This window comes from Mesoplodon bidens (assembly GCF_964165515.1).
Source record: "Mesoplodon bidens genome assembly, chromosome: 1".
Lineage (NCBI taxonomy): Eukaryota > Metazoa > Chordata > Mammalia > Artiodactyla > Ziphiidae > Mesoplodon > Mesoplodon bidens.
In genome coordinates this window covers 192,751,914-192,776,847 of record NC_138176.1, presented here as the reverse complement: position 1 = coordinate 192,776,847, position 24,934 = coordinate 192,751,914, and the positions used below count along the sequence as shown (strand labels likewise).

The window sequence follows — 24,934 nt, the reverse complement described above, 5'->3', positions numbered from 1 at the left end:
TTGTTGAGGCATGCAGGATCTTTCGTTGCGGCACACAGCCTTCTCTCTAGTTGTGGCACACAGGCTCCAGGGCATGTGGGCTCACTAGTTCAGGTGTGTGAGCTCAGCAGTTGTGGCATGCAGGCTGAGGTTGCCCCGTGGCACGTGGGATCTCAGTTCCCCAACAAGGGATCAAACCAGCATCCCCTACATTGTAAGGCATATGTTTTTTTTTACCACTGGACCACCAGGGAGGTCCCTCTTCCTTCACTTTTGAAGGATAATTTCATTGGATATAGAATTCTAGGCTGGCAGATTTTTCTTCCAACATTTTAAATATTCAGTATTTCCTTTCATTTTCTTCTTGCTTGAACGTTTTGGATGAGAAGTCCACTATAATATTGGTCCTTGTCCTTTTATAGGTAAGGTTTTCCTCCTCCTCCCACCCCCTCACCCCACTCCCTTTCAAGAGTCTCTCTTTATCTTTGACCTTCTATAGTTTGAATATGATATGCCTAAATGTAGTCTTTTAGGTATTTAATCTTGATATTCTCTGAGCTTTCTGTATCAGTGGTTTGGTATCTGTCATTAATTTTGCAGAGTACTTAGACATTATTACTTCAAATATGCCACTCCTCCCTTTTCTCTTCTCCTTCTGGAAGCTTCTACTGATTTATCTTCAGGCTCACTGATTCTTTCCTTGGCCATATCCAGTCTACTACTGAGCTCATCAAAGCATTCTTCATAATTGTTACAGTGTTTTTGATTTCTTGCATTTCCTTTTGATTCTTTCTTAGAGCACAGTTGGTGGTTGTAAAGTGTGGAAGAGGGGAACTGTTTTATAATCCTGTGATTAAATCTCATGGTTTTAGTGGGCCTGTAACTCTTGGACTGTGACCTTCACAAGTATTTCTCCAGGGCTGTTTCTTCCCTCAGCCCCTGTAGGTGAGACTGGAAGGTTGGTGGGGGAGCGGGGGAGGAAGAGGTGGGGTGAGAGAGATGCCCTTCCCTCAGGTGAGACAAGGCTAAGATAGTCTTTTACCCTGGAAAGTTGGCCTTTGTTATAGAGTATCCTCTGGGAACATTTCAAAGTGATTGTGCTTCCCTTTCCTCTTGCCAGAGCCAGGAGGAGGGGGTCTTTCCCACATCTCTGTGAGAAAGAATCTGGTGGGGTTCCTAGAAGTGCAACCCAGGAAAGTTGTGGTGAGAGCCTGAAGACTGTGGCCCCCAGGAGTTTCTCCCTCTCATGCTAGCCCACTGTTAACCTCTAGCAGTTCTTCATACTCATCATTTAAGTGTTCCCACCAGTTAATGGCTCCAGGGATGTCTGTTCTAGATAAGCATATTTCATCTGTGAATTTCTGGATTTGCTTGTCTCTCCAGATTTCAGGGATTAGTTTGCCCTGCAACCTCAGTTCTCTGAGGGTTCCAGAAAAATCCTTGGTTTCCAGTTTATTCAGCTGTTTCTTGTGTAAGTACAGGAGTGATGACTTCTAAGCTCCTTACATTTTGGTGCTGAAATCCTGATTTTTAAAAATTTAACTTTTTTCCTCCTAACTTTTTAGAATTGTACTATTCCATAATGCAGGTGTACCATGAGTTGCCTATTCATCTATTAAAGGACTAGGCTATTTCTGATTTTTTGTTATTATAAACAATTATAATAACATATAATGCAGTAAACTGTCTTGTACTGTGAGTATTGCTCTAGGACAGCTTCCTGGAAGAGGTATCACTAGATGAAAGAGTAGGTATGTTGATACTATGAGATTGCCCTAAAAAAGGCTGCTAATTCAACAAGGTGTGTACATTTCAATTTTTTCTATTCTTACTATGTATATATTTTGTAAATCCTATCAATGTTTTGCCAAACTGAGCAAATAGTTGTACTAGTTTTTATTTGCATTTCTCTGATTATTAGAGATTTTTAAGTGCCTTTTTATAATATGTGCATTGTGTTGCATTTCATATGTATAGTATTTTTACGGGGGATAGTCTCTTTCTGTTCAATTCTTATTTTGTTATCGTGTTGTTGATTTTAAGAGTTCCATGGATAATCTCGTTATTAATGCTTTGTTGTAAGGTTTCTATTATTTTTGTGTTTTTTTGTTGCTTGTCTTTTAACTTCGTGGTATTTTTAGCTACAAATCTGTCTTTTTTTCCTTTTAAGAAGAATTTACCCTAAATTATAAGTATTTCCTTTTATATTTGCTTCCAATGTTTTACTGTTTGTTTACATTTAGATCTTAATCCATTTGGAATTATTAGTTTTTATGAAAATAATAATTTTAGAAAAATCAAAATTTATGTTGTAAGCAGTCTGCAGAATTGTAGAATTTTCTCCACAGTATCCACCAACCCAAAATTAGACATGGAGAAATTGTGTGGTTGAATTCATCCAGGCATGGGTACTAGTTGGAAATATGTATAGGCAGGAGTACAGGAGAACTGAAGGTACAGTTGTTAATGTCTTGAAGAGATTGAACATCATCTGAGGAGTAGAACTGGGAAAAGTTAAGAGGAATAAGCGATTTCAGTGAAGACCACAGATTTAGGGAGTGGGAGAGGCAGGTGGATTGAAAGTTAAGATCTCAGAGTAAGATTTCAAAACTTGAAATTTCAGAAATAGAGAAATTCCTAGTGCTGATAGGTCTAGGATATGGCCCTGAAAGTTCTAGGCCTACTTATATGCACTTCACTCCTGAGGTTAGTCTCCCTGCTCTGTGCCATCCATCCACTGAGGATACTGATACATTCACAGAGCTGAATGACTTGAGCTAGAGGTTAGTGGAGATACTGGTATAATGCAAAATGTGTCAGTAGTAAGCAGTCACAACTTACAGAAGCATCGTGCTACAAAAATTCTTTTACAGGTCTTTCATACAAAATTTTGAACACGTTTTCTTATAAAGATACACTTTCAGAGAATGCTGGAGAATCTCTGGTCAGCCTACAAAAGTTTATCCCATAATATAATTTAATTGTACTATTTTAATCATATCAAATAACTGTCATGTAACTATTGGGGTAAATGTGCCTTTGGGGCTCCCAAAACAGCAGCAAGGGCCCTAGAAGGAGGGGTTTGAGAAAGGTGTCAGGGAGATGTCAGTAGTGGCTACTCATGCTTGGAAATCATATCTAAATGAAGTGTCCTTAAATGGAAGCAAGTTGCTTTTGGATTTGGAATATCCTTTCATCTGTGAGGAGAGAAAATTAAGCACACTGAAAAAAGATGTTTTGAGAAATTGTCCAGTTCAGTATATGTGTAGGATGATGAGTTCACCGATGGGGTCAGAAGGGTGAAGGATGTTGGGAATAGGTCTTAAGTAATTGTATTTTGCCATAGAAATGAGATGGCTGATCTTGTCATATCTCATAGGTGGGGCTAAAGTCTGATAGGACTGTTCTTGAAAGGCAAAAACAATGTTTCAGCAGGTAGAAATTTTAAATTCTAATTCAGGACTGTATTAGTAGTTCTTTTTCAATGTATGGGTTAGATTGCTGGGTTATATACACAGTTTTTTGGGAGCCTCTCAGAGTTCTACCGTCATTCTTCAAAAGTGTAAGAAGTTTTGCCTTTGCTCTTCACAATGTAAGAAAATAAATAGGATCTTTTTCCTAAGAAAAAATTAAAAACCTGAGGAATTACGTATAATTATTTGATGAAACTATAAGATTTTCCTTAAGTCCTGTGAGCTATTTATTTCTCTTCGTGGAATTAAGGAGTTACTTAGAAAAGCTATTTTAAGTTTTTTTTTTTTGAAATAAGTATTCGTTTTATTAACTCACTAGGCTTAGACCTGTGTTTAACAAGCAAGCCTAGTAATAGCACCATGGTTAGACTATAGCCTGCTTTTCCAAGCCATCATTGTACAATTTATTAAGCAAACAAGGGATCAGATGTCTCTCATCCACCCAATGTGATCTTTTTATACATACTCCTAATAAGTCCCATTTGGAACAGCTGAAAATCTTTTAGCAAAAGCTTTGAAGATGAGCTCATGAACTCAGTTAAAATTTCACCAGTTAAATTAAGACAAATGGAAGGAACCCAAATGAGTAGTTGCCCAATCAGAGCCCGTTATTTCTAAGTCATCAGCCCATGTACCCCGCCCTCCCAATAAATCCTTAAAACCTTGACTCAATTATTGAAAACCCACATGTAACAAAGTGAAAGGATTAATTTCCATTCCTCAATTTCTCAGCCCCAGGTTTAAAAAAAACAAAAAACAAAACCCAAACAGGTATTTAAGAAATACTTACCAAAATCACAGAGGAAAATTAAAGCCTGCATAGTTATGAATCAGAATTGTTGTACTACAACCAGGTTGCATACAATTACATCAGTTGGGGTTGCATACAATTACATCAGTTGGTTCTGTATACAATCTAGAACTGACTAGCACAAAATTTAGAATAGAAAAAGCTATAAGAAACAGGTTTCTAACTACAGAAGTTGTAAATTTCAAAAGGGTATGAAAAAACTAATGTAATTTCAGACTTTTCTCCCTTTACATTTCAAACAGATGTTCTGTAAAAATATATACATTTTTTACAGACGATTACAAGTTTTTGTCTTAAAAACAGAATATTCCAGATTTGTAATTGAGCCTTAAGTCAAGTATTCTTGGCCATGACACTAGGCTAATAAACTAGGAATCACTCAAACCAGGCCAAAGGAGAACAGGTATAAACATCCTGAGCATTGGACTTTCTATTCAAGAAGCACATCTAGGAAAGCTAATTATAGAGGATAAAGCTTCCCTTCACACTCTGTTGTACAGTGTTGAGGCTTCTAGTCATAGGTTCTATTACTTGTAGCTTAAAACCCATTTTACACATAACGCTGGCGTTGTTAGTGCTTCTACTTTAACACTATAGAAGTTAATGGATTCAGTGGGCATATTTAATGAACTCTATGACTAGCCTGGCTACTGGCCACTTTCCTGTTCTAGGCAAGGTAATTAAAGTCTCTCCACGCTACCGTCTTCACTAAATCTAAAAGTCCTCCTCCGTGGCCTCCCAAAGTTTGCCTGTTGCTGAAACTGAATTCCACTTCTTTCAGACTCTTCAAGAGGGATTACTTTTCCCATGTATTTATTCCTGTTAGCCATAAGCCCCCTGCCGCTTGCTTTTCTACGTTGCTAGAGTAGAAATCCTGGAGGTTATGGCCTGCACAGCTTGAAGTCCAACTTCATAAATACATCCGATTTCACAGCAGGCGTATGTGGTTTTGGTGGCTGGAGTTGGTTAAGAGTCAATTATTGCACTTAAAAGGCTATCTTATTAGATACGCCAAACAAGCTCCTACTCCGGCAACACCTGCAAAAGCCAAGAGCACATTTCTGATGCCACCTTCTAGGTCCTCTACATGGAAGAAGTCCACAAACCCATCCCAGCCTCTTTGTTTGACTAGCCAGTCTCGTTTTGTCCTTAGGAGAACATCTGTGATGCTTTCTGCTAATGGTTCGATGCAACTTTCTTGGTTTATACTCTTCAAGTGTTTGGCCACAAAGGCACCAAAAGAAATGAGAGTCACAATCCTGCCCCAGTTTGTTACTCCGTCACTGAAAACATGGACCATCACTCGAGACAAAGATTTGATATCGTCTTCGTTTTTGATGTCCAGTTTCCGAAGCATGCCTTGGAAGGCCGTCTCGTTGTTCCGTTGCACACCGTCCCCGACCCGTCGCAGGGTCTCTAACGCCTTCCGGCTGGCGGCCCCAGACCCACCCAGTGGCTTCGCGTCCTTGGTGCCGGTTGCCTGCTCCCGGAGGTATCGAGAGAGAATCTCCAGGGACTGCCGGTACAACTCGTCCTCCTCCTCCTCTGCTGGGGGCGGCGTCGAGGGGAGTGAGCCGTCCTTGCCCGAGCTGTTACTGGCCTCGCCGACCAACTCCAGCAAAGGCAGGACGGCCGGCCGCTTCCCTAGAGGCTCCGGCTCGCACCCGTCCAGCTCCTCTTCGGGCGACATGATGGCGTCGGAGGCCGAGGATTCCATCTCTTCGGGCAGCGAGGCGCGGCGGGTGGGCGCGAAGAACAGCAGCCTGGCCGGGGTCGCGGTGACGTCGGGGCCCTCGGCGCCAATGGGCGAGGGCCGCGCGACCCTCCGGGCGTCGGGCGCAAGAGTGGCCGGGAGGCTCGGGCCGGCGCTTCCACCAATCACCTCGCCGGCTTCCCCTCCCCCTACCTCTCCCCCGGCCGTGGCCTCCTTTCCCGCAGCCAAAAGCCGCCTCCCCGGAGCGGAGGCGCCGCTGCCGCTACCCGGTCCCAATCCGGTCCCCCCACAGTAGAGGTTGAGTCCGATTACTGCGTTTCTCTTGAGGCCGAACGTCTCAAACCGCCGCCGCCGCCGCCGCCGCCTACTGAGAAAAATGGGGGAGGCCCCAACTCCTATCTTGAAGAGCGGAAGTAACGAGTCTATTTTAAGTTTTTAGCTGAGCTACTCAAAGGCCATTAGTTACTTGGCAAATATATTTTTACAAATTTAGGCTATTTTTCTATAATTTAAATAATGGCAGACTGTTTAAAGGACTTAAACAGTTTTTCAAGCATTTCCAGAGGATTTCTAAGCTTTAACACAAGAGATTAGAATAAGAACTACTGTCTGGGCTCATTGCAATAATTATCTCATTGCTATTTAAATAACCCCCTGTTGGCAGTACAAACACTTTTCTCTTGTGAAACAAAATAGAGTTTGCATTAGAAAACTAGTTTTTATGCACAATAATCTTTGTAAATATTTTGAAAATCCCTGATAACATTCCCCCCCAAAATAATCCTTCTATGATTTGTCCTCAGTATTATTAAATTTTGCCTATCTCTTCTGTATTGCTTTAGAAACCTCTTATTGAGCATCTAACTAAGAAATAAATTTTCCCTTAATTTTTTATTTATCATTTTGTAAGTCTTTAAAACATAGTACTGTAAGGGCCCACACTCATTCCTTTGCCTTACTTGCTTAAATAACGAAAAATGTAAATGAAAAGAAATTGAATGTTTCATGATAAAGCTAAAGGAAGAAATTTAAAAACTGTTGAACATATTAATGTGTTTGGCACTTTATAGAAATGATGTTATTTTATGTATGCATTACAAAAAGCCTATGAGGAAAAATTTTACGGGTGAGAAAAACCCAAGATTCAAGGGAATTAAGAGCCTTTCACCTGAAGTTACCTATCTTATATGGACGTGTTGGTACAGATTTCACCAAGAAGTACCCATTCTTTTCTGCTCTTTCACTGCTGAAGGGTACTTTAAACATGATAGTTCTTGGTCTGAATTATACTTTAAGTTACAAACATTGAAGTGCAGACAAAGCAATGAGTCAGCAATCTGATATGCTTAAGTGTTTCTTGGTAAATTAGGAGAAAAGGAGGAATCTGAATTTTTTTCCCCCATTACTGAGATTATCTGAGTAATTGAGAAATACCAGTAAATCCGTTTAGTTGATTGATATATTGGGTTGGCCAAAAAGTTCGTTCAGGTTTTTCCATACCGTCTTACGGAAAAACCCGAACGAACTTTTTGGCGAACCCAGTATATCCCTTTGTGTCTGACAAATATAAAATAATGGTGGTACGATAGCTTGATTTACATCTAGCGAATGTCTTTGTGTGATTATGTGTGTGTGTTTACTGATAATTGATTAGTGTATCTTCAGAAAAGTCAAACCGATTTCTTTTGCATTCTAACTGCAACTTGATGCTAGATAAATATTCTAGAGTCACAGGTGCCAAAAATTTTGTAATTTAAAATAGGCACATGAATATAAGTAGGAAGGGCTGAACGAGGAGGGTGGGAGTCCTCGATTCTCATTCAGTTCTTTTTCATTATGAGATTTTGAGCAAATTGTTCTTGTCTTGAGGCCTCAAAAAGGTAGAATTAATCCCCTCCTCAGTCCCATTGCTTAAGTTGGAATGAGGACCAAAGAAAATGGTCTGAAAGTGCTTTGACATTCTATAAATAAGGATTGATGCTTGGCTTTTTAATGACATAGACCCCTTTGAAAGCTGGAGATCTCTTTAAAATGTTTTTTGAAGTGTTAGAGGATCATGAATCCTGTAAATCCTATCCACACGCTTTAGATTATGAACTGAAGCTATGGGTTAAGGAAAAAGAGCAGATCTATGTATAATCTAAAGTGTTAGCTAATTTATGCAAGTTTTTTAGTTAACTTCAAATTTTGTATTTGTCCTGGGGATTTCCAGGACGAAAAATACCAGCATATAGTAGGCTGTTTGAATGTATTTGTTGAAATCTTTATAATTTATACTTGGAGAACTTACACATTTTTCCAAGAATGAAATATGTTGAACAAGTTTGAACCGGACTGACTTTCACTTGTCATTTTGTAGTTCAGAGGGTCTCCTCAGCCCTGTGCCTGTGGTCTGAGCACTCTTCCCCACTACTGGACACCTTAGCAGTATTGAGTGCTCCTTGCACAGAGGTCCCTTGGCGCAGACCAGCCTTCGGCAGGGTGTTTTCCTGCTTCTCACCTGTGACTCATCACAGGTGGCCTCCTGTTGCAGTCAAGCTAGAATGCATAAACATGCGCCCGCAGGCAATCACGGAATCCACTCAAAATTCTCAAGGACAAGCATATTTAAGATGCTAGTTCTTCTTAATGGTTTTAAAAAATCAATAGATGTTTAGTAAATAAACCTCTAACTTTGCAGTGGTCTCTCATTTCTTAAGAAATGCCATGGTGGCTTATGTGGCAAAATTAAAAATTAATCTTCAGATTATTCCTGCTTTTCTACAGATTAGAAAGCAAAATTGCCTTTTACTCAAGTTCAGTATATCCATAGTGTCCTCCCAGCCTTCCTGGTTCTTTTTGTAAGATATCCTGTTTTTGTGTCTGAAATTAGCTAATTGCTGGCAGGCACAGTTCATGGTGGTTGAAAAGGGCTGATGATGCTTTCTGAAAGCTTAGCATTATTGATTCTGGTGTATGTTCTAACCCAGTGATTGGTTTACTTATTTCTTAACTGCAGTTCTAGCCAGGGATACATACATTTTACATTGTGATTCAATACACATGAATACACCCTTACTTAAAATAAGTTTCATGAAATAATAATTACCCTTACTACATGTATTCCAATATCTTCTATTTCATTAAAATATTTTTATTGAGGTATAGTTGATTTACAATATTATATTTTACTTTTTTTTTAATTGCTTGTCATGATCTATTAAATGAATTAACATGACCTGCCAAAGGGTTTCAAACTATAGTTTGAAAAAATAGTCTTAAGTTATATGACAATTTTCACTTTTTTTCTTATGATTTATAATATATTTGAGGGTATCATTTCATTTAATTTGCATGTTTCAAACTACAAGTCTTCAGTGAGGACTATCCCAAGTGTAATCCTTCATCTGCAAAAAAAGTTAAATAATTAAAACCAGAACACTTTGTGGGGATTTTTGTTGTTTTTTTCAGTTGTTTGGATGTTTTGAAGTGAGGATGAATTTTCTGTTCTTTTATTCTTTTTCCATATAGTCAACTATTAAGCAACATATTAATTATAAGATTTATGATCCCTTTATTTGTTGAACTTGTTATGACTAACTTGGAAATGTTTGTTGCTCGTCCAGCAACAATTAATTTTTTACATTTAATGTTTTACATTTTATACAAATTGTGGTAAAGCTGGTAAGGAACACTGAGTGGCATAATTCGTAACTTGTCATTTAGGGAGATTTATCAAAATTAGCTTTGCCTCTCTACCTTTTCTGTTCAAAAAAGTAGAAAAAATATTTTAGGCAGAATTTTTTTGTTTTTTTGGCTCTTAATGAGCTCCGTGCGTGCTTGACCTGGTCAAGACGATGACATTTTGACTGTATGAACATCTTCCTACAGAATTAGAAGTGTTTATCACCAACCAGCCAAGATGAATATGGTGAAGAGGATCATGGGGCGGCCGAGGCAGGAGGAGTGCAGCCCGCAAGACAACGCCTTAGGACTGATGCACCTCCGCCGACTCTTCACGGAGTTGTGCCATCCTCCCCGGCACATGACTCAGAAGGAACAAGAAGAGAAACTGTACATGATGCTGCCAGTGTTTAACAGGGTGAGTCCAGGTTGCCAAGCACATGCCTTCTGTGATGGGGTGGTACTGCAGGAATCTTGAGGTTATAATAAGTCACAGACGGGAAAAAAAAAAAAGATAGAATGAAGGAATTTTTAAGAAGCTGATTCCTTCCTTTCAATGTGCTATAAGGTGATTTGATGTGAGATCTGGTCAGAATGAACTCCTCTTAGTTCTAGCAGATAAAAGGAAGATTGCGAGCATTTTGTAAAATGTTCCTCTAGCAGTTGATACTTGGAAGAGGGATAGGTTGTAGATTACCACTTATGTTATTTCCATTATCTTTTGAAGTGATGATTTATGGCATCAAATGGAGTAGTCGCCCAAGTGCTTTTTACACTTTGAACAATCATCTCAGTTTATGTTGTTGTTTGGTGGATTTTCTATAAAAGAACTTGCAAGAGGATAGTTATAGGCTCTAGAGAGTCAAAATAGAGCTAATGTTTTAATGCATTTTGTCACGTTGATCACATGTAGCAATCTTAGTGGGGATTTTTTAAATAATTTAAAAATTTTTATCACAGATGTATATGTACATAGTTTAAAAAGTCAAGTACTTCCACAGGCTTATAGGGCCCTGATGCTCTCCACTGCTAATTGTTGCTGCCACTTTTAGCTCTTTCAGCTTTTACATAACATACAATACTTTTACTGCTGTCGTGATGATTCAGTTTTAATTGACTTCTTACTGAGAAATAGGAGAATTAGCTTTTTTTTTAAACTCCCCATCCCTCCAAAGCATGCACACTCATACATGCTACCCTCCTCTTATCCTTTCCATACAATAATGCCATTTGTTTAAATAAGATTCAGTGCTTACAGTCTCCTGACCCTGCTGTAAATATTATTCATAGATGAACCTCATAGCAAACCACCACTATTTTGCCACTCTTATAGAACTTGTTTTCCCCAGACTTTGTAACATAACTGTCTCAATTTCTGTCTTTCGTCATGTCTCTTTCTTTTTCTCCCCCATCTCTCTTTTTCTCTCCTTAGACCTATCTCTGTCCTTCCCCTATCTTTCTCTCCTTCCCTTCCTGTTTCTGTCTCTTTCTCCCCATCTCTGCCTGTCACTCCCTGTGTCTCTCTCTCCTCTCTCTCTCTGTTCCCCTCTCTTGGTCGCTGTCTCTCCCCACCCCCACCCCCGCCCAGTTCTCTTTCCTTGTTTCTCCCCTCCCATGTCTTTCTCTTTCCCCTGCATCTGTGACTCATTGTCTCCCTCCCAAAGTCTCACTTGATCTCTTTATTGTTTGTTCTCTGTGTCTGTTAGTCTTTCTGTCTGAAATTTCCTAGGTTCTTTTTCTCATTATTTTGAAATTTTATTAAGGCTTCATGATGAACCTCCTTAATCTGCAAACTTGTACTTTTCAATTCTGGGAAAATATTTTGAAATATTTCTTTGTTAATATTCTTCCCTTTGTTTTCTATGTTCCCTTTTTCTGCAGCTCTATCAATCAAATATTAACTCTTCTGGATTAACCTTATGCTATCATATTTTTAACGTCCTTGAATTCTTCTTTATTAATTTAAAATTCTGCAATACCTCCTCATCCCTCTGAAAATATTAAAGCTTCTTCAAATTTTCTTATGCTTCTTTCATTGTTATTTGCTCCAAATTACTGTTTTTTCTTTGTTTATATAATTTTCTTTCATATTAGAGTAGTCTCCAGATGTCTCGTGATAATTGTCTATACACTGATAGTTAGGAATGAGGTGTTGAAACACTAATTGGAAAGTACATGTGCAGGGGTTAGACTTTTCCAGTGGTAAGATGACCTGGCTGGATAAAATGCCGAGATTCGTTAACCTAGGATATGTTGATATTCCAGGAAGGGGTGTTTTCCAGTCTCCTGCCTGGAGCATATATACTTGCTAGTGTTTTCTTAAAGCTAAGTTGAGGAAGAAGACTGATGTTTCATATTCAGTAGATAGACTTTCACTTAATCTCCAATTTGCACCTATCAGTGTTCTTGGTTGTTCCTCTCTAGGGGTTAGACCTCCAGGTGTGTACTGCACTTGGGAGGAGCAGTCACCTTCAGTTTCTGGGCTGTTAAATAAGAATATCTACTTGTGGGGTTGGTATGAAGATTAAGTAAGATAATGTACTTAAAGCACTTAACAAATGCTTGTCCTAGGGAACTTGTGTCTATTATTGTTACTGTTGTTATGGCATTAAAAATAAAGACATTACAAGGTGAAGCAAAGATTATAAACTATTTATGCTGAAATAATTTCATATTGAATATATGCTGAAATACATCTAGTTTATGTATTACTCACACCAAGCCAAAGGCTAATTTGACAACAGAGAGGAAGGATAGACTCTACATATTCTATGTTTATTTGTTTGCTTGTCTCTTCATTTATTCTGTTATTGTGTATTACTGATTTCATTCAGTAAATATGTGTCAAACAAATAGACATTGTGCTATACATTGGAGTTCTGAGATAAGATACAGTCCAGTTTTATAAATCAGAAGTGTCACAAGGAAGATAAACGTGTATTTCTGTTGGAGAAGAGATAAACACATAAACAGATAATGGAATAACAAAGAAATGTAATATTAGAGACACAGCAGAGTATCACGGCACCCCTGAGAAGAAAGTTATCGGAAAGTCTGTGGGGATCAGGGAAGGGGAGTCTCCCTTGAGAATGTGATGTGATTCTTGAGTCCTTAGAAGATATGCATTAGCCAGCTTGGAACTAACTGGGCTAAATTAACCAAGAAGGTAATTAGAGTAAGAAGTTAAAGCATGAATCAAGGTAAAGGCTACAAACATTTTGATGTGTGCTAGCATCTATAAGTGGTCCAAGAAGTTGACATTATGTCAAGGAAGGGTAAAAAAATAAAAGACTGTCAAGTTTGATAGGCACATCATGACAGGTTTTTTTTTTTTTTTTTTTTTTTTTTTTTGCGGTACGCGGGCCTCCCAGTGCTGTGGCCTCTCCCGTTGCGGAGCACAGGCTCCGGACGCGCAGGCTCAGCAGCCACGGCTCACGGGCCCAGCCGCTCCGCGGCATGTGGGATCTTCCCGGACCGGGACGCGAACCCGTGTCCCCTGCATCGGCAGGCGGACTCTCAACCACTGCGCCACCAGGGAAGCCCCATAACAGGTTTTATATCATATTAAGTGCTAATACTTTTTCTCCGAGGTGTGCAGAGCCAATGAAGTATTCTAAGCAATAGGATAAGAAAGGAGAAGGGACCAAAGCAAGGCTGTCTCTTAGGTTTCTAATTTGGGAAACTGGGTGGATATTTTTCCTAGTAGCTGAGAAGGAGAGGTATAGGGGACAGATTCAGTTTGGGACATTGAGTCCAAACTGTTGATATTTGTGAACTTCCCAAGTGGAGGTATTCAGTAGGCAATTAGAAGCTCAGGTGAGGGACTGTGGGGACTACTGCAGAGATGTGGTAGTTGGAACCCTGGAAGGGGATAAGGCATTACTCGTGCCTCCTACTGCCCCATGGGTAGCATGCTAAGGATGAACCATGGAGAATATGAATGTTTAGTGAAAGAAGGGGAACCCATAAAGGATACAGAACAGGAATGGGTCAGTAGCAGTACAAAAAGAATCAGGAGAGGCTGGTTATGGAACTCAAGAGATAAAAGTTGCAAGAAGGAGGAGAGCAGTCAACACCGTCCTGTACGTTAGAGAGACCCAGAAAGATGGAGACTGAAAAATGTGCATGAGATTTTCCAGTTTGAAAGTTACTAGAATGGCAGCACGAGAAAGCAGTGAGTTGAGCAGTGAATGGGAGATGAGAAGAGACAGTATGGACTCAGCTTGTAGAAATATGAAAGAAGAGAGGACAAAAGAGATTGATGGAGGTGAATTTGGCAATAGGGGGTTTGTGTTTGTATATTTCTGGTGTTTTGCTTTGTTTTTTAAAATGGGAGAGATCCAGGCATGCTCATGAAGAGAAGGAAAGAAACCAGCAGAGGGGGAAATTGGAAATTTTTAAGACAGTGAAATTGAACATAGAGTCAGATTACAGGTGGGTGAGTGAGCCTTGAACAAGAGACACCGCACGCTGCAGGAGAGCACGTCTTGTTGGGTGTGAGCACAGATTTGTAGTGAAGGTAGTGGAAAGTTGAATAAGATCTTGCTTGATGACCTCAGTTTCTTATAGTTATCAACAGAAGATGTGGTCTGTTAAGAGTCTGGAGTAAGTAGGTGGAGTAGGAGACTTTAGGGAATGGTGATGGTTTGGAATATTAATGAAAGGGAATCAAGAAGGATAGTTGAAAGGGACAATAAAAGACTTAAAGAGTATTGAGGGCTCAGTGAAGGTTGGAGATAGTAAATTTGTACTGGATCTTATCCATGCAGGCGTGTGATTTTTCTCATTCAGTTACAAAGCAGCGTGTGTGTAGAAGTAGAAAAGACGGATAGATGCAATATATTGGGACTGAGGTTTTGCCGGGCTGGTAAAGCAAGAAGGGCAGGAGTAGAGGGACAGAGCATAGTTAGAGAGACTAATTCACATATCACTCGTGGAATTGGGTGGGATACCATAGGAACAGAGCAGAGGATGTTCATTTTTTAATCTATGAGATAAAAGGCTGAGAGTGAGGGAGGGGAGGGGGTGATAGAGTACGAATATGAGGAGAGGTAGGGAAAGGTTTAAGACAGCTGTTTTGAAATTGGGAGAGAACTGATTATGGACAAGCTATTTTTTCAAGCCCTGTTGAGGTAACAGTCATTAATTTTTGTTGCAACCAGTCCTAGGAAATTGGTTTTTTTTTTTCTTTTTAATTTTAATGTTTTTGTTTTACTTCAATGTCACAATGTACTATTGGCTATTAAGTAGTTTGAGATAATTTCCTTCTCTCAGATTCGTAAACACTGACAAGGTGATGATAATGTTAAGAGTCGTTAGGACAATTGTTATTCTCAGCTATTAATATAGATTAATAATTAATATCCTGCATATGTATCCCATGTATTTCATCAGTTAAGCTTCCACAGTCAATTCAAGTGAGTCTTAGACTAGAAGAATCAAACAAATGCTTGAGGTTTTGGGTTTTTTTGTTTTTTTTTTTTTTAGAAGATTTGAGTTGCTTTAGTGATTATTCTCTATTGCTTAGACTGTTTGTCTTAGTTCTGTTGTGTTCTGTGTTGCCATGAGTCTCTATTCTTTCAAGTCAGAAGTTTTTAGTTGGCTGATTAAAAGCATATACATATGCATTGCCTTAAACCTCTAATACAATGAGTGATTTAAATATCATAAAGTTTCATTCAACTTTTTTTTTTCTGTTTTATTGTGCTTCACTTTATTGCAGTTTTTACAAATTAAAGGTTTGTGGCAACCCTGCATTGTCAGGTGGTGGTTAGAGGTTTTTTTAAATTAATTTATTTTTTTATTGAAGTATAGTTGATTTACAATGTTGTGTTAGTTTCAGGTGTACAGCAAAGTGATTCAGTTATAGATATATTCTTTTTATACATATATACATATATCTATTCTTTTTCAGGTTCTTTTCCTTTATCAACTTTTAACTAATGAAAAGAAAGTTATTTCTGTACTATTGTGACCAATTTAAAAAAATATAAATTATATTCATTGGCCTATCATTAAGAAACTAAAATTGTCCTTAGATAGGACATCACATCCATTAAATTTTGAAATAGATAACCATATTTATTTAATGTTTGACAATTTATACTTGAACATTCTCCACTAGTAAGAAATAGCTTGGATGAATGAATAGCTCAGTATGGCTCCAGACTTCCTGCCACGATTGCCAAAAATGAACTGTACTGTTGATTTTTGAGACTTTGTTTGATTCATGCCAAATGGCAAATAAACCATATTACAGTTAGACATGGATATCCATCTACAGAATCGTTTTTAAAGTGTGCTTCATACTGTTATTTCAGTGTGTGATTTTGGCCTTTAAGAGACATGAGGTTGAGAAATGGCATGTGTTGAGCCCTTTTTCTGGGCCAGGACTCATGCTGGGTTCTTCAGCTGCCTCCTGTGCTCTTCATCACAGTCCTGCAAGGGCACTGCTGGTATCCTCCTTCTCACCAATTCTCTCAAACTGAAAGATTATGGTGAGGTCTGAGAATAGCTGGATAATATTTAATCAGCATTCTTAAAAATAATTAACCTTTAGTCCCAAGAACAAAAGCTTACAGAAAAATATACTTCATTTAAACGTATTAAAAAATGAATAGCATTTTAGTCATCTAAAAGTTAACTGCCATTGTTAATTACCTTGGTATGTGTTATCATACTAAATTGTGTATGTTAAAATATAATCTTTACTAACTGGATCTTCTTTTAGAGACTCCTCTTGTTTTTGAATTTGCTTCTAATTTATATTCAAGAAACATCTAAGTTGAATCCAATGTCTCTTTTTTTTTTTCTTGCGGCACGCGGGCCTCTCACTGTTGTGGCCTCTCCTGTTGCGGAGCGCAGGCTCCGGACATGCAGGCTCAGCGGCCATGGCTCACAGGCCCAGCTGCTCCGCGGCATGTGGGATCTTCCCGGACCGGGGCACGAACCCATGTCCCCTGCATCGGCAGGTGGACTCTCAACCACTGCGCCACCAGGGAAGCTCCCAATGTCTCTCCTTTTATCCCTCACAAGTAACCTTTACTTTTTAAATTGTTGGCTTTAGAGGAAGGATACTCAAGTTCAGAACCAAATGCGAGATAGATCAAGAGTCAGACAGATGAACTATTTGCATATATGAGGCTTATGTTTACAAATATACAGCTTTGTTACTTATTGCATAGTACCAATATTGGAGAATGGAGCTTAGGTCTGTGCAACAAAGGACTTCCTAGTTTCACCCTTGATATGGTTAAGCTTACTTTCCCAGTCATTGGCAAAAGTGGGCAAGCCACACTCAGAGCAGATGAGAGTACATGTTCTCTTGAGGCAGGCGTACCCTAGAAGGAGAGAGAGGGACTGAGATACACCTTCTCATTTTCTTCTCCTGCAAGTTCATGGTCCTTAGGAACAAGAAGACTGTAAGTGTTAATGTAATGCTTTTTATTAATTGGTAAATGCAATTACATCTTCACTGTCAATTTTCAAAATCTGTTAGATGTATCAAATTATTCATATACTCTGTAACTTAATTTTAGATATTACGTATATTTAGGGGATAAAAGACACCATTTTAGAAAACTTTGTAAAAATTCCTACCTCTCTTTTACTAATAGTTACTAAAATTTTACTGACTAGCTTCATTCGGTAACAAATATATATTGAGCCGCTGCTTCCTGCATGCCATTATACAACACCATTCATTTGTTCCCCCTGAGTATACCAAAAATATTTTAGTTGAGGAGCAGCCAGGAAATTTTCTGAAATTTATTTAGGTGGATATTTAAAATGACCTTCTAAAAACAAGTCGAGCTGTGCTAATTCCCTCGCAAGGTGAACACTGTACAAAGGTATAGTGATAGGGTTCCTGCACAGTTTAATTCAGACAGTATATTACTGGGTGACTAAGAGCACAGCTTGGAATCAGACAGACCTAGTTTTGAATTCTGTCTCCACCACCTCCTGGGATCTACCTTCTCTAACCCTTAATTTCTTTTTCTGTAAAATGGGAGTAATGAGTAGGATTTCATGAGATTTGAATGACATTACATGTCAAGTATTTGAATAGTGCTAGGCACACTGTAAAGGCTCATGATATGATAATTATTGTTATTTTTATTAAGTTTGCTAAAAGGCTTTTTGTTCCTCAGCACTGTTTTTTTCACGTGGGTAATGAATGTCACATGTCTATTATAGAATCATCCCTCTGAGTTGAGTGTATTACCGACCAGTTCTCTTGCTCAGCTCTCCCCTTTAACAGATGAGGGAACTAAGAACCAGAAAATTTTGACCAGAGTCCCTGTGGGTGGGAAGGTGAATCCCAGCTCTGTGCTCCATCCTCTGTGGTCCACATTTACATGCATGATTGAAGCACTGTCTACTTCCCACTATTTGTGGAAGGTGGTGAATACATACCTAATATTTTTAGATTTAATTGTTGAAGTCAGTCACCAAAAAATCTCTTTTCTTTACTGCCTTACACATTCAGTATTATCTAAAATGCCAGATACATGTTTTAGTCCCTGTACTTCTCCAGCCTTTTCTTGCCGCATTTCCCCTCTCATTGGAAACACTCCAGCTTCACCCCCGCCTTTTGATCTCTCAAGCTCCCAATCTCTTGCCCACGGTCTTAGCACAGTTCTTCTCACTGCCCGGAACCCTCGTTCCTTGGCTCTTTGAATTGTGACCTTTTTTCATTATTCAGTACCATCCTTCCGGGTCAGTGTCATCTCAGAGAGCATTTCTGATAACCTTTTCTCACTCCAGGCATTCCCTTTCTTTATAACGCATCCCTATCCAACGTAATTTTCATTTTTAAAATAGTTTAACTTTTGTCTCCTGTGCTAAAATGTACATTCTGTGAAAACTGGAATCATATTTGCTTTATTTGCCTTTGTATTCACAATTCTTCATTTACTTTTGTATTCAAGGTTCCAAATATTGCCTGGCATATATAGTAGACCAGTAAATATTTATGAGTGAATAAATGAAAGAGTGAATCAATCAGTAGTGTTGGATCACTAGATTAAAGATTGTTTATGTTAAAGAAGCAGTCAGATTAGCACGTAGGACATGGTTCTTTTTCTGTAACATTGGGCTTGGTCAATTCAAGCAACACAGCTTTTGAAAAAAATTTCCTTATGAAAATAAAGGTGTAAATACCAGGATTTGTATGAAAAGTTAGTCGTATTTTTAACAGTGTATTATCCACCCAGCGTGAAGACTGCTTGAATAACCATATGTTTATGCTAAGAAAAGAGCTATTTATTTTATGAAGTTGTCTTACTCTCAGGAATAACATAGTGCTTAATAATTCTTAGGAGCAAAATATACATCAGTATATTCTAAATAATAGGAATACTTATCTACTTTAAATCAGTTGTCAAAAGGCTTAATAATTGCCTGAGCAAAATATACAGTTGCTTTGTAAACACCTTCATTAGGCAGTTACATACTCATCTCTGGGTGGAAGTAGAATGGCTATTCAAGCATGTGTCGTTCCTCACTGGAAACCAAATGGTGTAGATATTTTATTTGGTAAAGATAGTTGATAGTTTATTTTAAAAGATGCACTTTGAGTTGCAATGTGTTATTTTTATATGGGCCAAAAAAAAAAAAAGGAGGAAAGAAAGGAATGAATAAACTTTGTCGTAATCAACTGTGAACTTCAAGCCAGGTTGATTTTAGTAACCAAATTGCTTTGATTTGATATTAATGTAGTCTTACAGGGCTGTGCTTACTGGGCATACTTTTTAAGTCTGTGAGATAATTTTGGTTCAATAAATTGGCCATTCTTTTTATTTTTCTAAGACACAGAAATGTATTTAATAAAAGCTTCAAGAGAGACGGGTAGAATCTCTCCTCCTCGCAAGTATGCTCAAATTTAAAATAGAGGCTTCTCAATTTCTAATCTATCTCCAATTTGTTTGTTAAAGACTATGGGTATTTAGCAGGCGACATAGGTTAACTGTAAGCACATAACATTTATCAAAATCTCAGCAGAAAAACAATTTATTGAGGAGTTCCTGAAAAGAACAGTTTGTTTGTTCTTTGAGATAATTTAAAATTGTGTGTCAAGTTGAAGAGCAGACTACCTGGCTAAAAGTATAACCTGTAGAACTGATTTATCATTTGTTTGGTACTTTCAGCTCAACTTGAGGGTGATTGTAAGAAACATGGTATCTATTGTAAGAATGTAAGAAACATTCCTATTACAAGGATATTATAAGTTGTATCCTTTTAATAGGATCCTTGGAAGAAAATCTTTACATTATGGTATGAAGAATAGAGGTACTTCGTTAAATATATGTTTTCCTTACCTAAGGACATTGTGAACCATGTAATTCATGAGGTTTTCTCTCCTGTATGTTTGAGCCAAAATTCGTGACTAAAATATGGCAAATATAGACTTTTTTTTTCCCCAGTCTACCTCCCTAGCCTTGGTTTTATTATTTGATTGGTTTGGGGTTTTTGCTTACTTTTTGTTTATATTCTCATATTATAATTTGTGTCCTTGCATGCTACCTAAACATTTTCTAGAATTTGGTTGTGGGGGCAGGCAGCATACAAACAAACAGCCATATTCAGGGAACATCCCTGTAAAAGGCAGGATGCTAGCTTGGCAAGGAACACAATGACGGGTAGGATACGTTTCCTCCCTTTGCAGTGACATTTGAACAGATAATAAGAGTACAAAATATTGTTTAGTTAATATTACAATAGAGGGCTATCATAATAGTTTTAGGAGACAGAATTCTCTTCTAGCTATAAAGAACATTTAAAAAAATTATTTATTTGGTTGCGCTGGGTCTTAGTTGCAGCAGTTGGGCTCCTTAGTTGCAGCTCGCCGGCTCCTTAGTTGTGGCAGGCAGACTCCTTAAGTGCAGCTTGCTGGCTCCTTAGTTGCCCCATGTGAACTGTTAGTTGCGGTATGTATGTGGGATCTAGTTCCCTGACCAGGGATCGAGCCCAGGCCACCTGCATTGGGAACATGGAGTCTTAGCCACTGTGCCACCAGGGATGTCCCACTATAAAAAACATTTTTTAAAACAATATTCCAGGATGCATCCAGTTATATAGCTATTATAATACTATTTCTTTTCCTATGACAGTCTGTCCAGGTTTTATTTTTTTCATTCTCTTTGCTGAACCTATGCCAGTTTAAGAATGATTTTGATTTATTCTAAAGTTCATCTAGTGTAGAGTTTTGGAAAGACAAGTGTATGTATGACCCTCTCATTCATTTTTATTCTAGTCTTTTCGTTAACAGTCTTGTTTTGGGAATTATTATGGTTAGAATTCAGAAATTCTGAGGTATAAGATGAGTTTAGTAAATTCTGTATTCAGCCCAGGACTTAACATTAGATAAGTCCCTGCTTTTACCATCTGATATATCTTTTCGCCATCAAAGGAACTTACCACTTTTCTCTAAATTATTAATTGATTTCTTCAGAGGAACATTATATTTTCTAAAGTTTATTAGTAAGATTGATTTAAATTTTATAGATAACTGGTCTTTGGCTTTTAGATTTTGTTTATTTAATCATTCATTCAACCAATTATTTTACATGTATAAGAAAATGTGGGATTTATTGAAAGAGTTGTGTTTTAAACTTATTCAGATCGAAGTAACTATGCAAGCATACTTTCTTTTATTTGATTTTCAAGTCATACCACACTTTGAAAAGCACATAATAAAAGAAAAAAGTTGACAATGCTGTATTAAAATTGTTTTTCTCATCCACAGGTTTTTGGAAATGCTCCGCCAAATACAATGACAGAAAAATTTTCTGATCTTCTGCAGTTCACAACACAAGTCTCACGACTGATGGTGACAGAAATTCGAAGGAGAGCATCAAACAAATCCACAGGTATTTTTACAGAAACCAGCAAAAACTAATTTATTTGAATGGACAGTTTGGTAAAAGTGTTGTCGAAATCTAACAGAAAATTGACCTGATTTTAAGCACATGGATTTCAGTACCAGTCCCCATTCCCATTCTTACTGTCATATTCTTACTGTCAGCACCTTTTACTCTCAAGTGGAGTAAGTTCTACCCAAGGCTACTTTCCTTGGACCACTACCACCTCTGCCCTAACCCTTTTAACAGCACTCTGTTTCCTTCTGAACAAAATCCAAATTCCTAGCATGACATTCAACACAAACTCAGGACCTGGAAATACATATATATACCCACCATTTTTGCATACCCTTTTTTTATTTGTTGTTTCCTTTTTCTATATTTCAACCAAATCGCGAGTTACTTATAGTCCCAAACATTTCTGTGCTCTTTTTTCTATCCTTGTGATGCTTCATTCAGGAAGGAGCATCTCCCCCCATCATCTCAGTACATCTAAATCTTCTCAGCTTGGATTAAGTCACACTTCCTAGATAGAATGTTTCTTGATTCCCTTAATCAAAGGAAAAGTTTTCTCTTCTTAACTACTCAGCTTCACAAGTAGTGTTTATGTATGTATCTTTAGCTTTCTATTAGACCATGAACTATTTACGAGTCTTTATATAACCTACAGTCTTTACCATAGTGCTTTACGCAGTAGGCCTTTTATAAATGCTGCCTGAATAACTATTCTTATTCATAATTAGGTAATTTTAAACTTCCTAAAGTATCATCCCATTTAATCAAGATTAAAATAAGATTTTCTCATTTTCTAAATTAGCAATATGTTTGAAGGATTTTATCTTAATTTTTATCTTGTTGCTTTGGTTTTTAGTGGTTGTTTGAGTGATAGCTTTCCTACTGAAGCATTAGACCAAGAAATCAATAATTTAAGTTTTGTTTCTATTGTCTCTTTGAAAAATCACTTATCATTTCCCCCATTGAATTATTATCTTTCCAATTGTAATAGTAATGCCTTTGTTATATAATCCTTTTTTTTTTTTTTGCGCGGTACGCGGGCCTCTCACTGTTGTGGCCTCTCCCATCGCGGAGCACAGGCCTAGCTGCTCCACGGCATGTGGGATCTTCCCGGACTGGGGCACGAACCCGTGTCTCCTGCATCGGCAGGCGGACTCTCAACCACTGCGCCACCAGGGAAGCCCTATAATCCTATTTTTTAATTTAGTTTTTACTTTTAGTTTTAAAAGTATATAGGTGCATGGTTTTAAGGGTCAAATAGTTTATAGGTTTATTAAAAACAGTATCTCCCTTCCATCATCCTGGTTCATCCTCATTTTGCACTCCTAAGATACACTGAGTTTTTACGTCTCTTAACTTTTTTGATATTTACCTCTGTGTCTCTAACTAATGTGCTTATACTGTGTGCCTTGATTTTTCATATTTAGATACCATCTCCAGGCTTACCACAAGAGAAGTAAGACTTTTAAGCTCACCATTATCCCACAGATTCTTACTTCTATATCCGCATATCATTCTATCATAATTTGATTAGATCAGTATTCATTATATTATTGTGACTGAAAACATTATACAAAGATGATCCATATGGTATACTCTGATTACTGTTCCTTTCTTGAAAACTTCTCCACCTCTATCAGAGTTAATAATTGCCTTTTTTTAAAAAACTAGTTTTCTACATTTTCATTACGCATTCTTCCCCTACTTCTCTGTTTTTCTGAATTTCCCCCCAATATCATTGAAGACATCAGATATTCTGTAAGTTTCATCTTCTTGCAAATAGCTCTTCCAGAACCTTCTGGTCTGGTTTAATCTGTAGTAGTTGCTCTCTAGGCCAGCTGGACAGCTGGCACTTTTTCATCTTCACTCACTTCATCCTGGGATGTTTTTCCACTTCTTTGGGATAGAGCCTCTGTTTCCAGAATCTCACGTCATCTCTTTTCTTAAATTAACTTCCTCATTTTTGGTAAAATATTTTTTCCAGCAGCCTCCTGAAAAAGGATGCAGGGCACTTATTATTTTGGTTTTTGTTTTTAGAAATCTGTGAGTGAAAATTCCTTTGACTCTTGCTATATAAAATGAGTTCCTGGGCTTCCCTGGTGGCGCAGTGGTTGAGAGTCCGCCTGCCGATGCAGGGGACTCGGGTTCGTGCCCCAGTCTGGGAAAATCCCACATGCCACGGAGCAGATAGGCCCGTGAGCCATGGCCGCTGAGCCTGCGGGTCCAGAGCCTGTGCTCCGCAGCGGGAGAGGCCACAACAGTGAGAGGCCCGCGCACCGTAAAAAAAAAAAAAAAACAAAACGAGTTCCCTTCCCTTAACCAAGGAAGGTGACAAGCTTTCAGGTACAGGGCTTAGAACAAACTTTATCACGTCTTACAAGATGGCTTTATTGCAGAAAGGGGAACTTGTAGAACCAGGCTTCAACAAGAGAATAGAAGGCACAGATCTATCACCCTCATTATCTCACAGAAGTGTGCTTGGGATATTCCCCACCCAGAGCATGAATGCAATCTTAACGGTGAAGAAACACCATTTGTGATCTAAGCTGTTTGAGTACTGAATCTGAGTTCTTATTGGATGTTTCTAGGAGTTGTTTGAGAATGCTAGCTGTTTAGTTCCAGGAGACTTGGGGGTCCAGGGGAAGCTACAGGCCCTCCCACAGGGAGTGGAAGCTACGAGTGTCATAGAAAATTGAGCTTGGGTGCAGCACCTCTGGGAACATGGTCAGTGGGTCCTTCTCCAGGCAGCCTAGGTTGAACTCTCAAGGTTATTTTGGAAACTCTCGCAGCTTTCATTACATTTATCCTCCTTTTGGTGGATATAAGGTTCTAGATTGGAAATCATTTTATCTCAGAATATAAAAATAATTTCTCCATCATATTTTAGATTCCTGTACTCCTAGTGAGAAATCTGAAGCTACCTGAATTCTCCATTCTTTCTCTGTGGCATGTATTGTGTGTGTGTGTGTGTGTGTTTTATAAAAGCATTTAGAATCCTCTTGTTGGCCCTCCTCTTCTAAAATTTCATAACATGCCTTGGAGTGGACCTATTTTTATACACTATGCTGAGTACTCACTGGACCTGTTTAGTCTGGAAATTCATATCCTTTAATTTTGAGAAAGGTTTGTGAATTGTTTATATAATAATATCCTCCCCTCTGTTTTCTCTTTCTTATCATGTGTACCCCTAAGACTGTCCCTCTCATTTTCTTATCTTTCCTCTCTTATTTTCTGTCTTTGCTTTTTTACTCTCTTTGCTAGGAGAGCTTTTTGGTTTTACCATCTATTCCTTCCGTGTTTTTTTTTTTTTTTTCCCCATTTGTGATATGATACTTTTAATTTCTAAGAGATTTTTTTTCTTTTTTATTGATGTCTTTTGTTTTCCTTTCATGGCTTCTCTTAACTCTCTGAGGTTTCT

At 38.2% G+C, this 24,934-nt stretch overlaps 2 protein-coding genes across 8 annotated transcripts in view; one reads left to right on the top strand and one right to left on the bottom strand.

The window, feature by feature from the left end:
• The window catches only part of WDFY3 (WD repeat and FYVE domain containing 3), a 279,964-nt gene that overhangs the window by 92,308 nt on the left and 162,722 nt on the right, over nt 1-24,934 (top strand). For all 7 annotated transcript variants that reach the window (XM_081250859.1, XM_081250861.1, XM_081250860.1 and 4 more), the window contains 2 exons: nt 9,848-10,058; nt 21,387-21,510. In XM_081250859.1, coding sequence (XP_081106985.1) covers nt 9,879-10,058; nt 21,387-21,510 — 304 coding nt within the window. In that variant the 5' untranslated portion in view covers nt 9,848-9,878. The remainder of the gene's footprint in view (nt 1-9,847; nt 10,059-21,386; nt 21,511-24,934) is intronic.
• Nucleotides 4,549-7,243, bottom strand: LOC308630095 (induced myeloid leukemia cell differentiation protein Mcl-1 homolog; the record flags this gene model as incomplete). Its single annotated transcript, XM_081258521.1, has 2 exons — nt 4,549-6,399; nt 7,156-7,243. 2 exons carry the CDS (start codon nt 7,241-7,243, stop codon nt 5,258-5,260), a joined length of 1,230 nt encoding a protein of 409 aa, XP_081114647.1. The 3' UTR covers nt 4,549-5,257.